This window comes from Dicentrarchus labrax, unplaced genomic scaffold (genome assembly GCF_905237075.1).
Source record: "Dicentrarchus labrax unplaced genomic scaffold, dlabrax2021, whole genome shotgun sequence".
In the NCBI taxonomy this organism is placed as follows: domain Eukaryota; kingdom Metazoa; phylum Chordata; class Actinopteri; family Moronidae; genus Dicentrarchus; species Dicentrarchus labrax.
This window is the reverse complement of record NW_026136712.1, coordinates 15,794,520-15,813,590: the sequence shown is the minus strand read 5'-3', so window position 1 is coordinate 15,813,590 and position 19,071 is coordinate 15,794,520. Positions and strand designations below refer to the sequence as shown.

Sequence of the window (19,071 nt, the reverse complement as noted above, 5' to 3'; positions counted from 1 at the left end):
TCACATAGCCAGTCTCTGTAGTCCTTCAGTGCTTAAATATTATTATTTAGTACTGAAACCATTAGTCAAATAATCAACAGAAAATTAACTGATAACATTTTTGCCTAACTAATTAAGCATCATATCATTTATCAAACAAAAAGGCAATGCAATCATTGCTTCCAGCCTCTAATGTAAGGGTCTGCTGCTTTTCTATGCTGTGTATCACTGTAAATGGAATATGTGGGGGTTTTAGACAGTGGGAAGGACAAAACAAGTAATTTGAAGAAGTCACCTTGGGCTTTGGGGAATTGTGACGAGCATTTTTCATTAAATACAACTGACAGACTAATTATGAATGAAAATAACAGTTGCTTGCCGCCCTATTATTGTAGGTGTAGTATTGATGGTTAACAAACTGAGCACTGCACCTCCTGAAACTGTCATAGTGGATACATAGATGTGCTTCATCAGTATGCAGATAGAGTTTTTGCATCAACATACACAAACCGGCTGTCAGATGCTGTTTTGTTCAGTGTGTCTATTTAAAAGTTAAAGTCCTAGGCTATTCAGCAGCCTATCAAAACATGTCAGCTCTTAAAAATGCCATCTTTAGCTTCATGCCTGTCGCTAGTAACCCTTTGTTGCATAAATGTTTCATAGACAGACTGATGTTTCTTGTGAGCTTGCATCTAAGTGACAGCAGGCTCCAGTTTTAGACTGAATGATCTGTACTGGAGACAGTACCCGGCTGTTTTCCAGCTGCGCTCAAGTGCAGGAGTTGGACTTTGAAAATAATGGTGCATGCAGGAGCCCGGTGATGGATGGATCCTCCAATGAAGTTATGTTATGTATTCCTGATGAGAGTAGTGGATCACTGGACAGGATTAATGTGGCTGTGGAGGAGCAACCACTCTAGAAGATGCTGTCTGTCTGGAGCAGCAGTCCGAGGCTATTTGTCATTGTGATTGATGGGCTTCCAGTGATTAAGCTAACATGCTGACAGACATTAATCTGCTTTATCTCTTGAATGACTTGCCAGGAAGTTCTTTTTCTCCAATGTTATTGGCTCTAGTAAACAAGGGGAAGCGTGGTGGCATCTTGCATGCTTCATTCCCTTTCCAGGTTGCAGTCAATCTTGTCATAGTCTGTAAGATCTAAACTCTTTAAGAGTCATTTTTAACTGGTCTTACCGTCACTGCTTGCAGTACATGAGCCGTTTATTTGTCAGATGCATCCTTTTAAAAAATGGCACACATAAAAATCTGCCTGTAAATTCAAACCACATATGCTACATTGGTTTTAGGATGCGAACATGTAAAATTTCCAACACCGCATAGTCATGTGGTCACCTGTGATATGGGTCATTGAAGTTACAATTAAAAAGTTAAAGCCACTTCATATAAGCTGCCATCTGTATTGTCAAATGAAAAATAATCACACATGGAAAACACATACTTTTTCACACTGCATATGAAGCAGTAATTGCAACATATGATGTGAGAAGACAACATGAAAAACCAGCGTGTGACCTCATGTTAAGCGTGTGACTTTTCACATTGGAGAGACTTGTTTTCTTTTTACATCTGACATCTTTTCTATCGTAATGTGAGACACTGTGGGCGTGGAAATCGTGCTGGGACGTTGAGGTGCTGAGTAAGAAGGTAAGTCTGGCATCCCGGAGTTGCTGCGTGCCGCTGCCAAGTTGGGGGTCATTGCTTGTATTAATGACGCATGGGAAACTAAACTGGCTTTTATTTCCCTCACCATCTGTACCCAGTTGCGCTGTATAGATGGAGTCTGGCAAATGAGAGCATCCCCCTTCTGCAGCTAGTAGTTTGACTTATGGGACTGTGTATTGAGGGGATAATAGCACTTATGAAGAGAAATTTTGTGTTTACAATTATGTAAATATCCCTGTTTACTAAATACATCATAGGTCTTATCTCATCATTATTAGCATTAAAAGAGTTAAAAATAATAATGTATAAACAGCTCATTGTTGTTGGCTTTCACAGAATCTTATAGCTGTGTGACGTGAAAAGGCGAGGTACTTCAAAATCACGCCGATTACCCTAATTTGCGACAAATGTCGTACTCCTGTGAGCCATAACTTAGTCGAATCTTAACACACAGACATATGTGTGATATTTTTTAATTCAGTGTGACTTACACGTTGTTCATCACAGATTAATATCCATAAATCTGCTTAAAATTCATAGAAAAAAAAAGAATCTCTTTAGTATCAAAGTAACCCAGTGACAGTCTGTATATCCACGGGTACGTTGCAAAAATGAACTGCTAATAGCTAATTTGTCATACTTTTAAATGGTACCAATTTGCTAAAATATAAACAAATATAAATATAGCCTTTACAGATATAAGCTAAACCAGAATCAGAATCAGGTTTGGATTTATTAAGTAGGTTATTATGTACAATACATTTAATACTGAAAGTCAAAAAGCCTGAAACTGCTTACAAGGTCTGTGGTTGAGTAACCGGTTCATGATTTCTAGAAAGAGCCATTTCTGTTGAAATGTAAAACTGGATAAAAAGGTCAGTTTATGACTGGATGACAACCACAATGCTGATTCATGCACAAAGGGGATATGACGCAATTAACTGCCGACTAGTGAAATATATCACATAGGTCTAGTGTTTCTAGACATTTTAATGTGGAAAAAGTTACGTATTATAGATTTAAGTTTCTTTAAACTGTGACCTTGGTCATTCCCTAAACAAGTAGTTTAAGTCAGTGACAGATCAGAAAATACTCATATGAGTTAGGTTTTGTAAGAATTGTTTTGGAGGACACGGACAAATTACCTATTTTATTGTTTTGGTATGAAGATATGTTGATAAATGAGGGTAAGAAAAAAACTGAAATGTGGAGAAATGGCAAATTTGTTGTTGATTATGCACCAGAGTCATCCAAAGTTAAGTTTAAATGAAAATAAATAAATACATAGAGGTTGTGCATCCGGATTTCTATTATTATGGATTTTTTCCCCCTCCAGTTTTCACACATTTACACAGATACATTTCCAAAGAAAAACAAAATTGAGAAACGATTCTGTTTGGACACACATGACTTTTAAAATCTATATTTAGGCAGCCACTGGGTCATGGATGCTTTCATGTGTTGCCATGGAATCTCTTAGGTTAGCAGAAAGACCCAGTATTAGTGGTTGTGTGTGTGTGTGTGTGTGTGTGTGTGTGTGTGTGTGTGTGTGTGTGTGTGTGTGTGTGTGTAGACAGTATCTGTCTTCCAGATGTCACTCTAATGGGCCTCAACACAGACCTGCGGGGACCTCAACAATGTACAGCATCGGGGAGAGGTGTATTTATTTTCCAATTACCTCCAGCTACTCCTTTTAAATGAGCAACTATGAAACCTTTCAATCCCAAAGCCATTTCTCACTAGACCGTGTGTGTGTTTCTTCAATTTCTGTTAACTCCATATTCCAAGTAATGCAACTGAGCGTACAGCTTAGGAGGTGACTGGGAGTGCACGCAGCAGCAGCCATGATGCTCATTTAACCAAAGCGAGAGGCGGTGTTTTAAGTAGCTCAGACTGGTAAACAAAAAACTGGCATGCACTTGTCACCTCGCCGCACGTCTGTTTGAGTTCAAAGGTCAACATCGAGTTCCGTTTACCAGACAGCCTCGAAATGTCCAGTTGAAGCGTCAGACGCACCTGCAGGGCTGTTTGCATTTTTCAGGCTTTTCTGGCAATAAAGAGACACACTCCGACCTGGACCGGGTCACAAGGAATTTGTACAAATGCTATTTTCATCGCTGCAGCTATCATTTTGTGGGATTATCCCTGCCAAGTTAATTTGGAGCTGAGTTTTATATCTGTGCAGGCAGCCACTGCCTGTATGAACCTTTTGGCGAACCAGGGAAAGTTTTATTTTCTGCAAGATGGATGTGTTGTTGTAGTTCGAAAATCTCTCCCCCTCTCTCCATTTATCAGGATATGGCCAAGCAGGTAAAGTTGTGATTAAACTTTTTTTTTTTCCACAATCTACTTCGAGAGCATACTGAACAGGGCAGATGTATTATTCTGATTTATGCTAAACCTCACTCTTAAATTACAGTGCAAGTGATCCTTCTGTGAGAGAGGTGGAACATATTGGCAACCCTTAAAAATTAAGATACCGTGCAATTAATCCTCCATATTAAAAAAAAGGAGACCTATTTATGCTCTACCTTTAATTTAGAGAATTAACCTGCCTGCCTGTCTGCTAAGCCTGGAGAATATGTCTGAGCTTCCATTATTGTGGAGTCAAATGCATAATGTAGCAGGGAGAAGATAAAGCACAGCATTTTATAAGTTGAAAATCCACAGGCCAAGTTAATATTATGGATCCGCTGGGATGCCCTCAAGTAGCCTCCCTAAAACTGTTTGCATCAGGCCCACTCCCGAGCGGAGCAGTAAGCCAGCCGACTCAGTAATAGCCTACGTTTTGTTAATTCACACGTTTTCTTGGCAGTCATAGGCTAACACTCAATCCATGCACATATCCCTATCTGGCAGGAGGCTCAGCGCAGTTAGAGATGAAACTCTGACTGTTAACTAGGTGTGAAACTCCACTGCACAGGATTATTATACGTCTCCCAGAGAACCTTAAGAAAGCAGGGAATTAAAGACGAAACAGGAAGCTGTCTTGAAAAACATCACAGCCCATGGTGCTTCTCCTCATCATCGTTCACAGATGGAAAGCCGTAGTCTTTACTGACTTGGCTGACTTTTTTTCAGTTCACCGAGTGGAGATGGTGCCTTGCTGGGCGTCAACAGCATCCAAGCTGTATCCGCAGTGAAAAGCTGAATTTCTCTGATTGCACCGAGTTGCTCCTGGAATCCTCACAACTGCAGGATTTGACAAAGATGGTGGATTGTTTTTTGGGAGACACTCAAGATTTCCTCCAGCTTTAGTCATAGTCTGATTAGTGAACTAGTTCATTTGATGGAAGTTGAGAAAAAGCAGAGGAACAGCTCAACTGAAAAGAAAGTTTCTCTCAAGCCTCATTTGATTTAACAAATGAGCTCCTCAGTTTCCTTACTCGGTCATCCAGTCCTTAGTGACTTCAACTTATATGAGTCCAGGGTACCATTATCGTCATCATCATCTTCTGTCTGCTGAGCAACTCGAGGTTTTAAAATATATGTTTCTACTGAGAACAATGAATTACAAGCAGGAAAAATCCCAAGTGTCCTTTTTTATTCTGTAGTGATAAATGAAAGACTAATAACACCTCACCACATTACAAATTCATCACACAACCATTGTGTTAACCTAAAGTATTACCTGTAATAGTGACATGTAAATTGGGAATTTTATATAATCACACTGGCCACTAACAAGCTGTAAAGTGTTTGTCAATTAGGCTTAAGTGTGATAGATTTAAAACAATTAAGTTATGATATAATTGAACTCTCCAAGCTGAATAATAAGTCACCATTGAGAATAATGTCAGCACTGTCAGGTGAAAATCACCTAACTCCACTTTGATGACTAGCAATTTTTCATCTGATGGATTACATCTTCCTCTATGTGTTGAAAAAACCTTCTAAAAAACAATTAGGAGAACTCAAAATGGCCTTGCATGGCCTTCAAGAGAAGAACAATTTTTCAACAGTGGTTCCCAACCTGCGGGTCAGGAACAGCAATGGTCTGCCAGATAAATCTAAGGCAGAGGTGGCAAAAGTACACACATTCTTGAGTCTCCCTCTCTTGTTTCACCTTGTAGGTCTTTTATATTGTTTTAATCATCTTACATGTTTCATCGGTCAATCGTGATATGCACCGGTGTTTGGAAGGAATGCAAAATATAATAATTTTAATTCCCTGCAAATGCATTAAACTATAAAGTAACAAGCCTATAAGGAGCTTGAAAATGTAAGTAGAAAGTACAGATATTTGTGTAAAAATATAGGGAGCAAAAGTGAAAGGTTGTCAAACACAAAGTAAGTGAAACATAGATACATTGTATTTATACTTCCTACCTCTGATTTAAGAGGGTAATATAGAACATAGAAATAGAAAAGCAGAAAAGGTGCTTCTACTAAAAAATAGTTACTAATAGTTTTTTTCTTTTGCATTTTTGTGTGAATTAGTAGTTAACTTTTCCTCAAGCCTATAAAAATAATAATGATAATAATAATCTCAGAAAGAACAATCATTCTTTGGAGAAACCGGTTACAACTGTGGGCTACCTACAATGATCAGTCACAAAAAGTGATCACCAGCCAAAACCTTGCAGAACCACTGCCCTAAAATGTCCTAATGTGACATTTTATAGATTTTCATCTGTAAGTGATTTGTCATCATAATGGCATCCAAATGACTTGCAGTCGGCCTTTCTCCAGATCAGTCATACATGTTTGTCCGATGTTGTTGGCCACTCACTCTTTCATGTTCACTGTTGACGCCTTCTGTAGGGGGACATTCATTCCGAGCGCTTGATGTTTTGAAATTTCCCAACTTTATTGGCTCCCATGATAGTCCCACTGAGTGATTACCAAAATACATACTGTATTTATATGTTGCACAGATGTGCCATAAAGGCACATTTTAGTAGCGGTTTACCAACTTGAAGTGCAGTGTGATTCCAGAGCATAGAAGCATTTACAGATGTGTCCTACAAATGTCAAGGGTGTCAGTGGGCAATAACATGTGGATGGAAAAATACCCTACAACAGCAATATTGTTTTAAATGTAAATATAGTCTAGAAAGTCTAAACCACAACATTTTTTCTCCTTTTTATACAGTGTTACGGTTTTCCCCTAAATTTTTCTGAGCCGATTTTAATCAGAGCCATTTATGCTGCAGTGTGGGTTCAGAGGAATTCCACTGGAAACAGTAAACATTCCCATCGGATTAATTACCAACTGCTTTTCCCCAGGTCTGTCTGCTTCTTGTGAAAAAGGAAGATTAACAGTAGATTGAACTTTGGTCCACATGTAGAGAGCTGGCCTGTCAGCTCTCATAAAGAGAGTGAGGAGGTGAGCAGGAGCAGGCATTGGTAGAGTGTCGAACAAATGAAAAGGTGGTCGTATGAAGGAGGAGGTCAGATTAGGTAAAGGGCCAAATTCTAGCATGTGCAGTTGCTTTACTGTTGTCTCCAGTATGCTTGTGTTTCTCTTATTTTTATCAGTAAAAAGGTATTAATGTAATCCTGACTGACACTTTAACTTTTTAGCTGGACTGTCTGTGGGAAGCCTTGTTGTTTATCCACCTTAGGAAAACAGTTCTGATGCTGAGTTGCTAATTGTTCTCAATATAAATGTTGCAGGCTGCATTCGCCACCCACATTATTGGCAATTTAACACACGAGAGATGGACCTTAAGGGGATGAGAAACTGATTGGCACATATTTCACAAACACCAAAAACCTCCAGTCCTCCTACGCAGCACTGAGCCTCCATGAATTGAAGTGAGATTTCACGACTTCCAGTTCACTTTACTTTTTTCCCCCACAACTTAGTTACAATAGGTTTTCCCTGTCAGTCAGCTGCATCAATGCCTCTTCTATGTCTTTTATTTCAACCTACATCTCAAAATCTGTCAGCAAGACACACAAAGTATGATCAACATCGAGCGACAAAAACATTTGACCACCGACACAGAGAGCTAGACAAAAGATATGATGGAGAAACTGAATGAAAGTGACTGTGAGATCACCGTTAGACAGATCTTATATAAAAATCTCCAACAGTAGCAGGAAAAATATGGAAATACACACAAAGATGTCCCCAGATATTATTTGAATTCATCAGGGTATACATTTTCTAAAGTTAGATAATAAGTTACAGACACATCACATCTAAGTTCATTCAGATAAATTATTCATTGGAAGCTGCTGTGCGAACGCAGCACTGTTTTGCATATGCCCCTCAAACCTGAAGCTCCTTTTCATTCACACAAGAAATCCTTGATTGTTTATTGTGTTAAAGATGCAGCTCTTCAAATACAATTACCATCGTTTATTCATAATTTAATGTAAAGTAGGCTACCATTTCAGATAAGACACGTCGCCTTTCACCTTTCCTCTTATCTCTAAATGATCATATTCAGTCCCAATTTAACCTCATTGTATGTGTTTTGTGTAGAGACCAGAGCACACCATGTTCTTCACAACATATCCATTACCACAATCAATAATTTAAATGGAAGCCATTGTTTTTCTGCACTTTTTAATTACACCATCATAAGCACTTATCCACCTCAGAAGGAGCACTGGCTGTGGGAGGCTGCCAGTGAAATTAAAATAATGAATAAAAGATAAGACAGAAGAAAATGCTGAGCTGGGACTCTGCACGAGATCCCTGCTTAGCAGCAGTTATGAATCCAGGGCAGAGGCCATGTTTCTTGCCACCCTCCGCAACAGTCAAAGTGTCCAAAGGCTGTGTATATAATTTGACCCGGCGGCTCTTCGGTCGGGTCACGGTCAGGTCCTCTGGTCTCCTGGGGGGGCCTCCTGCCTGACTTCCTGGAGATTAGATTCTGATCTTTGGTCAACAGCGTGTGTGATCTGGGGGAATGTGACGGATGACTTCTCCCTGGGTAATATGACAAATGAATCCACTCTGAGCCACATTTACCGTAATACTGATCTTCTCTTTCTTGCTTGTGTTACATGGTTGTGATTTACATGATTAGATTGGGCTGAAGCCCCTGGGGTGCCAAAGAAGGAAGTGACATATTTTACAGGTCATAGGGCTCCTGCTTGCTCTATTATCAGTGGGCTTTGTGGAACATCGTAGAGTTGTTGCCCAGTGCAATCCTATTTCCAGATGTTTCTCTTGTACAAGCTATAGTAAGGATTAATTTCATGCATCAGTAGCTTGCTTTGGTTCTCGCTTCATTGACTCCAGCAAATGAGGCTTTTTCCAATTGATTTCATTTATTTAAATAGATACTCCATAGTAAAGGGTCATAATTTTCATTTACGTGTTTATTATGAGCATTTACTTTGACGATTAAAATGGGATGGAAAAAAAATCAATAATACAGGTTGCAAATCAGGTTTTAAAAAAAAAAAAAAATAGCAATCAAAACACAAACGTGTCCTCTAGATGTCCTCTTCACAAGAGGGCCTTATTACTTTAAATTACAGTTATAAATATCTTCTTGCAGCAGGAAACTTAATGTTTCATTGTGTCAGACACATTAAATCTATTTAAAATAATAATCTAAGATTTTAATCAAATCAAACTTCATTTTTATTATTATTTATGGTCTGCATTTTTTATGCAACAGCCATTTAATACATTTACATTAAGTAATTAAATCTCTATATGGGAGGTAATTTGTTAGTGGTAGTTAGATTCAGATTGCCTTTACATGCACAAGGGAGTCACAGGAAACAATGACTGCATGTAATCCATCTTAATTTTATGTCACTGATAACAACATCCCAGTAAACTGTTTACTGTCTATATTAAGTTGCTTTTAATACAAATCCAACATTTCCTACTACATCTGCTTCACATTATAAATATAATTTAATATTTTTGGAAGGTAGTAAATAGAACAACAAGGAGCAGCTACAGTTAGATGAACAGTTGCAGGCGACAAGAACACACCCAAACTCCTCAATAAGGTAACCAACTTTACTGTGAGAAATAATTTATTTTTTACTCACTTATTTATTACAACTATGTGAGTTTGTTTGATTGCACTGTAAAAGATACACCAGCTGCTCTTCTGTTGCATTTCTGACAAAATAGCTGCTCAAGTAATGTGTTTGGTGTAATATTAAACCACACTTGCTGTTGCCACAGTAACCACTTGTGTTGGCAAATCAACCAGGACTGAAATCGTAAGGCTATTCAGTTAAATATTTTACTCACAAAACTAAAAATATAAACAATTAGGGTACTTTTTTGCTGAACATTTTTTATATATAATAATATATAAAAACCTATTTATAGTTTATGGAGAAAGCTCTGGGCCCTTTAAGATCGCCCTGGCAAATTAAAATAGCCTTGATACCAGAGGAGGCAGTGTCAGTGTCATCAGCAGCTATTTATCACCAGTGCTCTTCAACCAATCACAAGGTGACACTCATGGCTGTACCACCCTTGCAGTGGCCTCATGCTGAACTTTAATTATTGTGAGTGGCCTGGTGGAAAAACATTTTTCTCCAGCTGACGCAGTGGTGACACATCCTTTGTTCTTCCTTCCGAGTGGTTCTATCATGCTCTTGCCCCAGCAGTACATCCTGTGTTTTTGGTGGACTTAAAACCAAAAAAAACCCACTTCCCGTTTCATGGATATGTTAAGAGGTCACGGTAGTGAGGATGAGCAGATGGTTTCTCAGAAGGGAACATGCATTATATGCATGTTTACAGCCCTTGAGCTAGTATCGGCTTTTACTGTCAGCTCATCAGCCACTTGTGTGGAAAAAGCCATAACGGGAAACTGCCCGAGTCTGCAGGCCGTACTGACATTCTACTTACAGACCGAAGTCATTATTTGTTTACTCTATTCCTCAGTTTTTTGCTTATTTGCTTTGGATGAGCTGTAAGTACTGCTAAAGGGGAAATGGCTTGATCATTCTTAGTGGATGAGTTTGTTCCCGAATGACAAACTGTGTCTTCAGTACGACAGTGGATGGTTGAAATCAGTCTGTGAGAGTAGGTCGAGAGTACTCCTGGGCAGCTGCACGCAAGGACTCTGTGGACAGACTGTGCTGTTCTATTCTCAAGGTCTCCCAAGTGTCTTCATCGCAGGGTTTTCAGTCCACGTTGCCATTTTGTGCTCATGTTTTATATTCCTCCACAACCTGGACATAGTCAAAAAACTACAAAGCCTCCTTGCTTTGTCCCCTCTCTCTGGCTTTTTTGTGTGAACATTCCAGGTGTGTCTTTTACTACTGTCACAGATAACAGAGTCTATAGAAAAATTCCATGTTTGCATCTGTAATGGGAGGAAGCAACACTGCACTTACGCTGTGAGTATTACTTTGCACACCTGCACAATAAATCAGGGATAACCACTTGTTTACATTATGTTCTCTTGTTTGTCAATCATTACATAACCTGCTCTGCATCTCATACTATCTTTTCTATTTTAATGCATACTGTACATCTAGAGAGTGTGAATATGCTCTTTGTCCAGCGGCACCTTGAATTCCCCCTTCATCATCCACATATGTCTGATTAAACTCCCAATTATAAATTGGGTATCAAGTGATTAATTTGTCTTTGAGGACTTAACCATTTTTCATCCACTCTTCATGGTAATATGAATCAGGCTTTTTTTTTTTAAGCTTATCAGCTCACTTCCACTGTGTCCCAGTCTCCAACGCAACCTCTAATCAGCCTGTTTCTCCTGCAGATAAGTGAAGTTTAAGCTGTCATGCTATGTAAACAGCGCTGAATAATAAAAGATACCTTGACATGTAAGTAGACCTCCCTCTTCTGGTCCTTTGAGGACAGACAAATATGAGGCAAATTGTCTTACAAGTGTCTTCAAGAGTTTCGAGCACCTTGTTTCCAAAGAGAAAAAGCATAGGAAACTTTTGAGTTCCACTGTAAATGAGTTGGTGTTATGCCCAGTAGAAAAAAAGCCCCTTTAATCTTCTCTAGCTGTCGAAGATAAAGACAACAACACAGGTCTATGGAGGTCTCTGAGGCTAACTAAGATATTTTAACAATTTGATATGGAGCAGTGAGTTCTCTGTAGCCTGACAGAGATAGCTGGCAGTTTGCTTTGAATCAAAACAAAAAGGGCATTGCAGGGTCCCATCAGCAGGCCATGCAATTAATTTCCTCCATTTGAAATCCCAGACAGCTGAGGAAGTAGGACAGTGTGCTCTCCACTGCACACACTGCTTCTCCAGCCAGGTATTTGATCCTTTGTCGATGTGTTTTGAGGAATGAATGATTAAAAGTGGAAAAAAAGAGTGGTTTTGTCACATTGTTTGAAAGCAGAGCACTATGGACTATAAAGACAATTCATGGACAATAGAAGGAAAAACAGAACAATAATGCCAAAGAAAACTAATTTTCATGTTCACATCGTAAGAAAAGCTGTAATATAACCAGTTAGAAATGTGATTTGCTGCAGCAGATGGCTTAAAAGTATTAACAATAGGTGCTTTTATAAAGTGGAAAAAAAATAATCTGTCCATCTACACTGCAGCTTTTCACACAAACAATCAATCCTCCCGTACTGACAGCCATAAACACAAAGAAAGGAATTGTTAAGCGAAGAAGAAAAGGTACACAAGAGAACAGCAATTAGCTGCCAGTGTGGGAGATTGGTTGGATTTTCCAGAGCGGAGATGGACAGCTAAGAGCGGCGTAGACAGCAGACTTTAAACAAATCTGTCTGATTGCCTGTTTCACTGATCTGTCTCTGAATGACAGGGTAGACAGTATGGAGAGGTCTCCCTCTGATGAGTTATTAAGGCCGAGGCAATTCCATTTTGCACCACACAGGGAGGGAGCCATCAGCACAGCATGCAGGCCATTACCACTGATTCCAGTGTCTTCTAAGTTAATTACAATCATTACGAATTTGAGTTATCTGTGTGGTTAATGTGTTTGATCTTTCCAGTCAGAAGACACTTTTTGACTTACAGACTCCCTAATTGACTAAGAGTTCATATCGCATAGTCACATACCTGCATAAAGGATTTATAAGTTGTACACAATAATGTTAATAATTGTTAGTAAATCATTTATTATGGCTTCATAGATCAGTAACAAGTCAGTAGTAAGAACAACCTTGCTGTCCTCCTCTAGCATATTAGGTTTATCTTGCTCGTCTTTAATGCTATTTAATTAATCTTGATGGCTTATTAGAAAAGAAACCCATGACCCTAAACAACCTAATTACTATCTAATAAGTTACCCAGTCTTAAAGTATAATGATAGTAAGTCATTAGTGGAGCCAATGTTAGCTTATTGAACAGTTTATTGGCCGAAGTGTAGACCAGAAAGTACTGGCAAAAGCATTTTTACATTACAAGATGTCTTAGTGTTTATTATCTTAAAAATGTAATCTTGACCAATATATCAAATCAGATTTATTAAGATCACAGCTTAAGTATCAGTCAGGTTCTAATACTAATACTAATACAAAGCAATTGCTAATATTAAAGTAAATTGCTTATTACTGAGCTGTAAAGCAATAATAAATAATGTATTACCCATCAATAAAGCTATAACTTACTTAGAATAAACATAGAATCATGTACTTATTTATCTCACAGACTGTGGTCAGAGGCACTAAATGATGTTGGAGCTAGAGAAATAAATGTGGTAAACATTTCCAGTATGGAAAATGTTCAAATACAAACTTATTATTATTTGTCAGCTGAAAAGGTAGATGATGCAACCTTGTGTCCTCTTTGTCCACTGCCCTCTAGAAATATTTCTATTTGAGTTAAGCTATTTCATCATGTTTGATGGACAGCAGCAACGTATTTGCTTTATGAATAGAGCAGATCTGTCAAGCTGCCAGTTGCCCACTGCTACACTTAGCTGGCTGATTGATTTAGATGCGACTTCCCTTGAGAGTGACATTCTTTCATCAATGACACAGTCCCTTTTTCCTCTTTCTCATCTACTTTCATCTGTCTACTCTCTTTTTATCTCTCTTTCCATCTTTAACCCTTATGGCTTCTTCCTACTTCCCTCTTTTTTAAAATCACCTTGAGCACGAGAACCCCGTTGACTTCAGCCTTGACGAAAGACGCAGACAGTCAATAAGTGCTAATGGCATGACGACTACAGATGAGCGAATTTGCTCATCAATAGGAAACAGTGGGCTTGTTACAAGTACAACCCTGAAAATGCCATCCTACTTTCAGCGCCTTGATTACACAGTATAGTGTCCTTCTCTGTGATGGAGAGGACATCTGACCTCCAGTAATTACATTTCTGTTAAAAGCAAACCTCTCAGTCATTTTGAAGCTTTGGAAAATTTTAAAGAAGTTGCTAAAATGGAACCCTACATCATTACAGACTATTTAAATAACAAGAAATACATGAACACTACTTGTTCTGGTGAACTATTATGCAAGACAAGCACTGATACACCATCTGCGATGTGTGGGCAAACTTTAATTGAAGTAGATAATGTAATTTAAAATCCATTACTCTCACTCTTTTTTTAATTTATTTATAAAAATAATCCTGCTCCAAAAGAGAGGTTCATTTTCTGGCTAAAAGCGAAAACATATTAATATCCGACTGTGGTTTCAGCTTCTTGCAGTGAATACTTTATTCTTCAGCGCTCTCTTTTTCACCAACTGAAGTTTCAGTCAGAAAACTTCTTGTGGGTTGGATATCGGTCTTTTCAGCGCGTGTCTCGTTATTTCCCCACCTGTCTCCTGGAGAGACAGTTGCTGTCGTGTGATGCTGAGGGCCCAGCTTGGGGTAAATGACATTGCTTGAGCGGGTAGGCAGGCGCTCTCCAGCCATCCTCTTATCAGCTCTGCTGCAAGCTCCATGAATACAGAAATTGTGCAAGGGTGTGGGCGATGGGCGGTGGTGGGGAAGAGGGGGGGTAGACAATATCAGGAGCTGCGAGGAGGAGCGATGACTCACTTCCATAGGGGCCCTTATCTTCTGATGTATGCGAGCAGGAGGAGATACATGGCTGTATCCATGCAGTTTCAAGTGTGAAGGTGTAAAACATTACCAGGGGCTTCAGCCATATTCCTGAACATCCCACTCATTCTTTGAAAAGTGTCCTAGACCCTTGGTTCTGTTGGCTTTTTGTCATTATGCTGTATTGTATTCACTGCCATCATGTTGGCTTAGCTCCAGACACAAAGAGAGCCTCAAGGATAACACTAGACGCTGCTGCTGCAGGAGCATTATCATTAAAGATCCCCAATTCTTTCACCCTTTAGACATTGGCCCTCCTTTTATCTGTGGGCGACTGTTGATCCATGTGACTACACAGTGAGGAATACCATTTTCTGATAATATAATCCCTTTCCCGTCCAGGCCCGGGTATGTCTTATATTCGTGTCTCTCCCCAGGAGACTCTGATACACAGCCTCATAGGCTGAATACATCCCTCGTCCTTATCGCTCCCTCCATATTGTGACTCCGATGCACAGGGAGGATGGACTGTGAGGGTGCTGCTGTGCTCTCTGATTAAAACAGGAAGTCAGTGAAATTAGTTTAACCCCGCGTAACATCATTTGTTTTGTTTTTTTTAGTCACGATCAAAATTTGTCCGATTTTCCAAGAAATTGTGACATTTTGAATTAAGTTGACATTTACAGGATGATTCGTTACTTCTTCGTGCCATTTCATGTAAGTCGTCAATATTCAGAGCAGGCAGATTTCTTTCACTGTTTCTCTACTATCAATTTATTTTTCTTTTGTTCAGCCTGAGGTTATATTGCTACAACTGCAGGTTTAATCGTTTCACTGCTTTCATAAAACAGCATTAATTTATAACTGGGAGAGACTAAGGGATGAGATGACATTCTCTTGAGGTATAAAATGTATGCTTAAACTAAAATGGAAAGAATTTCAATCAGTGCCTGGCCTTGATAGCAACCTGTGTCCCAAGTGAAGCAGATACACAAATGCAAGTCAGCACTTGAACAGGATGTAAATGTGACACAGGAAGCCTCCGCTACACAGAAGGCGGTAACAAAGGATTATTATATATATATTTCTCAGGTTAGGGAAGTTGCTGCATAAGCCCATACATTAAAAAAGAGTCTGTATTGACAGTTGTTCATCTCTTTCTTTTCCCTCTTACTAGGCAGATGTCAGTGGATGATGTGGGCTCCACAACTCATTATGGATATCAACTTAACACCCATCCCAAGACCTCCTGTCTGGCTGGCTCCTGCTCTATAATGCCACCCTGTGTCTGAGCTGTGACACCTGGGACTTGCAGGCTGTTGACACCATGACACAGATGGACTACAAATACAGCCTGCTGGGCTCCACAGTGGACGATTACCGCAAGAGGCCACTGCTGCTGCAGGTGGACGACACGCCCATGAACCTGTTTGCAGTCCTGGAGGTGAAACGGGAGCTGCCAAAGCGCTGGAACACCCTGGGCTGCTTCCGAAAGATCAGGCTCTACAGCTTCCTGTTCGGCCTGGCCGTCACATTCCTCATCATGGCTTCGTACATTCTGACAGGAGACAAGAAGGGCCTGCTCCTCACTCCTTCACCCTACCACTTCAGCAGCCTCGTCAGCCCTGGGACCTTTTGCCTACAACCTCTCCTCAGTCAAGGACTACGCACATATCAAACTTGTGGTAAAGTCCATCACATCCAAGGTGGAGTTTCGTAGCAGTCGACAGCTCCCAGAGGTCAAGGCACTTGTTAACAGTGAGCCACATGTGAGTATAGCCAAATCTGTCTAATTTCTCATTTAATATATACAAAAATGTGGTGCTGCATTGAATATTGCAGTGTTTAATAATGTTATCTCTCTTTTTTAATTATAAAACATACATTGCCCAGACTGACATTGATTTCTCTTTTAATTGACAATCACAGATGTATCTTGAAGCGTAATTAAATGCTAAAAGATGATTCAAATCAGTATTCGTACCTACATGCGGTCTACACAGGGTTCAATACGGCTATGCTGTTGCAATTTCCCACCGGTTGAAGTTTCTAATTTAATTTATAAAGAGATAAAACTGCTCTGAAAACCTTGTATAACACTTCATGTCACACCAGATAATTGCATATGTCTCTACCAATTTCTTTTTTTTCAGAGGGGATTTAAAGCTCAAAGTCATCCCATCGTCTTCCAACATTGGCCCTGTGGCTTTCTCGCAATGTCCGTCTCACCTCAACGCCTGGTTCAATTAATTGTTAATCCTAACGATAATGGCTTGTGCCGGGGCTATTTGGAATATAACTAATTTCTTATTGAACCAGCTAATGAATAGGAGAGTGTGGCTGCGGGACAATCAATACCACATCTGTGGATGGATCCGGCATTAATTGTGCTTAAAGTAGCTGTGTCTCACAGGCAGTGAGCGAGTCATAGTGACATGGGCCTTTGTTGTGTTGGATCACCAAAAAACACTTAATGTAATAGGACACAAATGCTTTAATTTTCTACTGTTTAGCTTGAGTCCATATTGGATATGTGAAACAATGAATGAAACAATGAATATTCAGTATAGGGTTTATGTGTTGGGTTGCACATCCTTATTGGGTGAATAATAAAGGACTTTTAGCCCTTTTTAGGCCAGTGCATCAGGAGGAACTTGAAGCAATGATTCAAGTTTGAGTTTTTCATAGCTAAAAGTGGAATGTTCTTGACTGGCCAAGTCGGAAAAAGTTGGAAAAGTGAAGATAGCTGCAGTACAGGCCAGGCAAAGCAACAACAGTGAAGATCAGTGTGTGCTGAGGTCGGTTGGAATGTAGCCTTTGGACATTCATTGAATTAAAAGGATTTGATCCAATTATTAAACAGGTCATGCGAACTTGTTTATCACTTTCTGTTTCCTAAAACTGGAGTTAGAAAAATGGCTAGAATTCCCACACTGTTCATCTAATGTGGATGTAAACAACCTCAAATAGATTCAGGGCCAATATATCCATTTCTAAATACTTTCCAGCTGCACTGTATGTGTATGTATATATGTACATTCACTTCAGTCAGTGTGTCTATGCCTCTAAAGTCAATATACAGCAAGGCTGCCCCTCTAGAGTCTGTATCCTCCTGCACATGCTGGTTGAGAACGTGAAGTTGGATCCCACACAGATGGTGTTTTTCTACAATTGCCAAAACAGTGGCCTGCACACAATAAAAAATTGTTTAAACAAACCACTTCCTATCATGTATCTGTGAAATGACTGGAATGTATTTATCTTCCGCTGTGCAGCCATAGCAATGATAATTTCATGGGTTTACAGAAGGCCTTGTTTGAAATATGTTTATATATTTGGGAAGTACGGTGACTCAGCAGCTTAATGCAGGCCACTTTCTTTGCTTTTACAGATGTTTTCTGTTGTCCCCCGCAAATTCCTGCCTGGTGTCAAGAACCCCTGCTGGTATGAGGAATACACTGGGAATATCACTTCGGACCCATACAGGACAAACTTGTACGCACGCTATTCTAGGCGCTTCCGCACAGTGTTTCAGCACTTGAGGAACACTTTCCGAGAACACTTGTTTCACCGCGAAGGGAAACTCTACCGCATGCGGTGCCTTCCATATTTCTATATCATTGGCCAACCAAAGTGTGGCACAACGGACCTGTATGACAGACTGAGGCTGCACCCTGATGTCAAGTTCACCACTTTCAAAGAGCCACACTGGTGGACCCGCAAGAGGTTTGGTGAGTAAAGAAAACTATAATTTTATGTGGTAGAGGCCTCCAGGCTGGTACACAATAATGAGAGCCTGAGAGCTTTATAAGTGTGAAATGTGACTCTCTACAGTATATCATTCTGGCAGAGCCATACCTCAGGGGCTTCAGAAAAGCAATCACTGACAGGCGTCTGAGGGGGTCTCAACCTTCAAGGCAGGCCTGTCTGTTTCATGAGCGTAATTAAATTCATCTCCTGTATTCTTACAGTCATTATATTGTTAAGATGTGTGGATTGCGGTAACAGAATTCCGTAATTTCTACTCCTTTGGATATTGACTGAGAACTTCACATTATGTCAAACTGAAAATTGATTTACATCCAATACAGCAAAAACAGCAACCGCAATTGTTTGGTTTTTTATTATCAAACCTAGCTAGGTGTGAGCCCTGAATGTGACATGAATTAAGTATCTCTGATGCACGCAGTTCAATCTCCCAATGCAATTAACCGAGAAATGAATATTCAAGACTCAGCTTGTGCTGTGCATGAGAATAATCTTAAACAGTTTATTTTCTACCTGAGAGTTGTTAGCCCCAAATTTACAGCTCTAATGGTGTATTTAAGTCCTTTATTGCCTTGTTCATTCAACATTTTGAATGGCTGCAGTCTTTTTCTTCCCCCCTTCCTGTGTGCTTTAACGCCATCATCTCTTACCAGTGCAACTTCCCCATCTTGGTACATTGACGGTTGAGCACATGCAGCGACGGTGCTCATTAACGGCTCAACTAGGACTATGCGCAGAAGAATCAAGACG

At 39.7% G+C, this 19,071-nt stretch overlaps 1 protein-coding gene across 1 annotated transcript in view; it reads left to right on the top strand.

Annotated features, from left to right (window-relative positions):
* Nucleotides 1-19,071, top strand: part of LOC127373309 (carbohydrate sulfotransferase 15-like) — a 34,500-nt gene that overhangs the window by 3,881 nt on the left and 11,548 nt on the right. Inside the window, 3 exon segments of the mRNA XM_051417668.1 lie at nt 15,731-16,185; nt 16,187-16,322; nt 17,945-18,284. Of these exon segments, the coding sequence (XP_051273628.1) occupies nt 15,881-16,185; nt 16,187-16,322; nt 17,945-18,284 (781 nt within the window). The 5' untranslated portion in view covers nt 15,731-15,880.